At 46.3% G+C, this 5,848-nt stretch overlaps 1 protein-coding gene across 1 annotated transcript; it reads right to left on the minus strand.

Annotated features, from left to right (window-relative positions):
• Positions 1-3,007: 3,007 nt before the first annotated feature.
• On the minus strand, positions 3,008-4,940 carry LOC311327924 (uncharacterized protein; the record flags this gene model as incomplete). Its single annotated transcript, XM_084461035.1, has 4 exons — positions 3,008-3,316; positions 3,427-3,580; positions 4,542-4,696; positions 4,815-4,940. The coding sequence occupies 4 exons, from the start codon at positions 4,938-4,940 to the stop codon at positions 3,008-3,010; spliced, it is 744 nt and encodes a 247-aa protein (XP_084317161.1).
• Between the last annotated feature and the right edge of the window lie 908 nt (positions 4,941-5,848).

Raw genomic sequence — 5,848 nt, forward strand, 5'->3', positions numbered from 1 at the left:
CCCGGTTGTGGTGCAACCTACATCCATGGGTGCAACTGACAAACGCGCTCCGTGTTTTTACGAAAGGGCACTTTCAGAGTGAAGTGGCTGATTTAGCCAAGGTATTTCAGCCCGCTATCTCCCGCAATTTAACGGAGGTGGCACTGCCACAGTAGCGATCAGTAATTTGGCTGGTCGATACAGTTTCCGAGGGGAGAAGAAGTCACTGCATATATATGGCACGCGAAAGCGCACGAGCAATGAAGCGGAGAAATGAAGCATCGGTTGCTTGGTAATATATGCCAATGGCATTTATTTCCTTCAATCGCTGAACTCAACGGGCCTATATTCGGGACAGGCCTTTAATTCCTTTCATACAAAACTCAGCAAAAATGGGAAATACTCTCAAATTGTTTATTTAAACCAGTATGAATAATGCCTGTGTAAAAATGAGGCTATCGAAAAACAACCTATCAATTATGAATCCTTCATTTGATTTGGCTTCGAGACAGCGCATCTACAGTTCTTATGCCAACCTCATGCAGGAGAGAGAGAGGCGAGGAAGGCCTATCGTTACCAAATGGGTGGTGATCCGGGGCGAAAGTAGCCAGCCTACAGCAGGGGGTGCGGTTGTAGCCTGGTACGACCATCGGTCGGTCTGGCCTTGCCTCCTCCAGAGCGATTATGCCAGCTCAAAAAGTATAAATGTCACATCTTAGATGTTTAAGATGCACCCTCATTGTTGCACCCCTCATTGGAGACCATGTGTCTATAGCCCACCCCAGGCGGAGCAGTAGCTGTGGAGGTGTTGCAGTAGGTGTTTGTTATAAGTACTGCTAGTACTACACTCAAAAATAGATTAGACCACTCATCATAACTCATAGTTTTATTGAGTTCAATAGCTGAAAGAGGAGAACATATATTAATATGAGTTTGCAGCCTGAAAAAGAGTGTCATTCTGAATATTTCTTTGAATATAAGGAAGAAAGAAAGAAAGAAAGGAAGGAAGGATGGAAGGAAGGAAGGAAGGAAGGAAGGAAGGAAGGAAAGAAAGAAAGAAAGAAGGAAGTAAGGGAAGGAAGGATGGAAGGAAGGATGGAATGAAGGATGGAAGGAAGGAAGGAAGGAAGGAAGGATGGATGGATAGAAGGAAGGAAGGAAGGAAGGAAGGAAGGAAGGAAGGAAGGAAGGAAGGAAGGAAAGATGGATGGATGGAAGGAAGGAAAGGAAGGAAGGAAAGGAAGAAAGGAAGGAAGGAAAGAAGGAAGGATGGAAGGAAGGAAGGATGGAAGGAAGGAAGGAAGGAAGGAAGGAAGGATGGAAGGAAGGAAGGAAGGAAGGAAAGAAGGATGGAAGGAAGGAAGGAAGGAAGGAAGGAAGGAAGGAAGGAAGGAAGGAAGGAAGGAAGGAAGGAAGGAAGGAAAGGAAGGAAGGATGGAAGGAAGGAAGGAAGGAAGGAAGGAATGAATATGAATGCTACCACAATAGTCATAAAAGGGTGCCTGTACAGAGAGCCTGCACGTGTCCCCAAATTCAAATCCAAACTGACACTGTGAGCATCCTCTCATTCACTTCAATGGAAAGGCATGTCCGATTCAGACAGCTCTCTCTCAAAAAGTATAAATGTCACAGCCTAGATATTGACACCGTAGGAATCCTGAGAAAATGCTGAACATTTAAGGATATGATATGTCCGTGTAGCTTAAAAACTGTAGGCATGGCGACGAGTTAGAAAAAGGGTAAAAATGCAAAATTAGCAGCTCAAAAGCTAGAGTGTGGGCCCATACGTTTCAATGGGGAGCACAGTTGCCGAACAAATCGTCATACTGTGAAAACTATAAGTCACACAGCTTAGATACCTATATTGTACGAATCAGCACAGTTGTGTGAATGTTTTGATGTATAATATGTGTGTGAGCTTTCAAAACTGTAGGAGTGCCAGCAGTTTACAAATTGTGTGAATATTTTCAAAGCAACAGCTGCCACCACTCTAAAAACATAATGATACTGAACATTCCACCAGCAGTTTCAATGGCACAAAAATTACTATTAAAAGTTAAATTACTAAAAAACTATAAAATATATCAAAAATCTGAATACATCCGTTAAAGAGCTAAACATCGTGAACATTTTAAAATTTGAATGAAGTTTCTAGCACAAAGTATGAAGAACTAGTTAAGGTTCAAAAAAGCAGGGAGAATAATAATAATAACTAGAAAATTGCATTTCCTGCAGAAAATGCGTGTGAATGCTGAGCAGCTGAACGGAATAGCAAAAGCATTGCTGAAAATGCATGAATGTGAGAAATCTGAAATGTCAAATGCATCACACCTGAATGGTTGAAAATCCTGGAAGCTGAAAAGCCTGGAAGCTGAAAAACCTTGAAGCTTAGCTGAACTGTGAAACTGGCAAAATTGGAAGCTGAAGTGCATTACATAAAGCAGCTAAGAACTTAAAAACATTGCTACAAAAGCTGGAAGATAAACTTACACTGTAATGATGGTGGAATGTATAGCTAAAAAGATTGGAAGCGGAAGAACCTGGAAGCTTAGCTGAAATATGAAACTGGGAGAGTTGGAATCTGAACTTTATTGCCTAAATAAGCTAAAAGCTTAAATACATTGCTACAAAAGCTGGAAGATAAACTGTAATACTGTCAAAGCTGAAACATGGAATAAATGATGGAATATATTGCTAAAAAAGCTTGTAGGCTGGAAAACCTGGAAGCTTAGCCTTAACCTAAAGAAGCTAAGAACTTAAATACTTTTAAACTTTTCAACCTGAGTAGTTTAAGCCTTGAACTGAGCCTTTAGCTTGAAAGATGAGCAATAGAGTAATACTGTCAAACTGTGGTGGTGGCGAGACTCCGCCCCCTTGGGTCAGAGCCCGTCATGGACAGTATAGGCCTCACCGGGCTACCCACCTGCCTTCACCAGTGAAGACCGTGTGTCTCCAGCCACCTCAGAGTCTGTGTTGTGAGGTCCGTGGCGTGGATAGTGCCGTGATGGCGAGACTCCGCCCCCTCAGCTCAGAGCAGGTCAGGGGCAGTGCAATGACCTCTGGGCAATCTCCATGCATCCACCATTGAAGACCGTGTGTCTCTAGCCCACTCAGGGGCTGAGTAGTGGGGTCCGTGGCATGGTGGCGAGGCTCCGCCCCCTTGGGTCATAGCCAGGTGTGTGTCTCTAGCCCACTTGGACTTCTGTTGTCCATGGTGTGGATAGTATGTTTCATTTGAAGCATACTTCAGCCTTTCTGTCCTTTTTTGGTTCTGGTTCTGCTTCCTGGGCACTGTCACTTTCCAGGACCTCACAAGTGGGAACTGAACATTAGCACCCTGATTAAGATAGCAAGCATCGGTGTTAGTTCCTATAGCAGCTGAAGAAATTCAACCTGCCATGGACCATGATGGTAAAATTCTACACCTGCATCACAGTCCATCCTCACCTTCCCCATCACCACCTGGTTTCCTGCCACTACAGTCAAGGACTGCCCTCCCTCCAGGCCCTGCACGTCTCCAGGGTGCTGAAACGGGCCAGGAAGATCATGGCCGACCCCTCCCATCCGGGCTATGGCCTCTTCACACCGGTCCACTCTGAGGCTGCGGTCATCAAAGACAAAAACTGTTCGACACAGGAACAGCTTTTTTCACTCGGCCATCAGCCTTATCAACAAGGCTCCCCTCTGACTCCCTCCCAAGCCCCCTGCAATTTTCGCACTATACTGACTACTGCACTGTCTCAATTACTCGGCTGAAGGCTATCAGGATTCCATCTCCCACTTCACACAATGGTACCTGAACAACCACCTGCTACTAACAAGGCAAAAACCAAGGAAATGGTAATCACCCCCAACACATCGAACACAGCCCACTACTCCATCCACAATCCCACCTACATCAACAACGAAGCAGCACTCCTGACAGGTAGAGGCTTCACAGAGCAGGCGGTTAGTTCAGGCAGTAGTCCTCTCTCCTCTAAACTCTGAGCTGCAGGACATTCTCGAGTTACAGAAGGAGGCTGAGTGACAGATGTTAGACCTCAAGGTCTGTCTCACCTCTCCTCATTAGCTGTCCTTGTGCATGCGCGCACACACACACACACACTAGGGCTGCACGATTATGACAAAAGATAATTGCGATTTGCTTAAAATGCTAATTGCGATTAATAATTGTGATTAATATTTAATATATAATACGAATATATAATAACCAAAATGCTCCCAAATCACGGACGTTGATTCCTTTCTTGCTACTAACTCACTGACCTTGTTTTCGCTAATTTTTTCACTACTCACGGCTGCAGGTACTGAAATTTCTGCGCACAGCGCACTCAGCGGGAGCACGTGATTGATTAGACAGCATAAGCGCCTGTGATTCGTCCGTGTAGTCCTAGCACACTCAATTCAAAGCAAAATTATTAATCACATTAATTGCGGCCTTTTGCAATAAGTTAATCGCGGAGGTCATAATCGGGATTTCGATTAATTGTGCGCGCACACACACACACACACACACACACACACACACACACACACACACACACACACACGTCTTGTCTTACCCGGGCTGGTGGACTTGGTGAGGTTGGGGCTGTAAGTCCAGGGCCAGGGGGGGGTGTGTGGTGAGGAGGGGAGGAGGAGATGGAGGTCTGGGCTCGGCTGCAGCCCTGACTCCAGCTTCAGACGGTCGTTCTCCGTCTTCAGCTTCTCTCTCTCCCTGGGGGAACACAGCACACAGCTGTTAGTCAACACCATAGCTCAGAAGATGCGTGTGTGTACAGTATGCGTGTGTGGCATCATGTTACCTGTGTAGTTGAGAGTGTGTGTGGTGTTACCTGCATGCGGCTCAGACTCTCTGAGCTGGTCCAGCTGGTGGGCGGAGCTGAGCGCCTCAAGGCGGATGATGTCAGCTTCATCTCCTTCTCCCTGAGTTCGCTGCAACACTGTCTACACTTCGTCATCCAAACAGTCCAACACACACACACACACCACACACCACACACACACACACACACACACACACACACACACAAACACACACACACACACACCTTGTCTTACCCAGGCTGGTGGACTTGGTGAGGTTGGGGCTGTAAGTCCAGGGCCAGGGGGGGGGGTGTGGTGAGGAGGGAGGAGGAGATGGAGGTCTGGGCTCGGCTGCAGCCCTGACTCCAGCTTCAGACGGTCGTTCTCCGTCTTCAGCTTCTCTCTCTCCCTGGGGGAACACAGCACACAGCTGTTAGTCAACACCATAGCTCAGAAGATGTGTGTGTACAGTATGCGTGTGTGGCGTCATGTTACCTGTGAAGTTGAGTGTGTGTGGTGTTACCTGCATGCGGCTCAGACTCTCTGAGCTGGTCCAGCTGGTGGGCGGAGCTGAGCGCCTCAAGGCGGATGATGTCAGCTTCATCTCCTTCTCCCTGAGTTCGCTGCATCACTGTCTACACTTCGTCATCCAAACAGTCCAACAGCCCCACACACACACACACACACACACACACACACACACAGTTAGAACATGCACACACAGTTAGAACATGCACACCCTCTACATCACATAAAAACACTAGCAAACAAGAATACACACATGAATACACCAGTACAGGTCATTCAAACTCAGATGGCCTCTGCCACCTCTTCTTTCAAAACCTTTTTTCTCTTCCTCCTCCTCTTTCACCACAAAACCTTTTTTTCCTCTGCAGGCAAGGCCTGGGAAGACTGGTGGGTTCAGTCTCACCTACTTCAGTTTTACAGACGATACACATGGACGACACACGTTCTAAAAAACGGGAGAGAAAAGTCATTTCAAAATTAACAATGGCTCCTGGTTCACAAATTCCACCAACAATATTTCAAACTGAGACAAAAA

Source organism: Borostomias antarcticus (genome assembly GCF_949987555.1).
Source record: "Borostomias antarcticus genome assembly, chromosome: 35".
NCBI lineage: Eukaryota > Metazoa > Chordata > Actinopteri > Stomiiformes > Stomiidae > Borostomias > Borostomias antarcticus.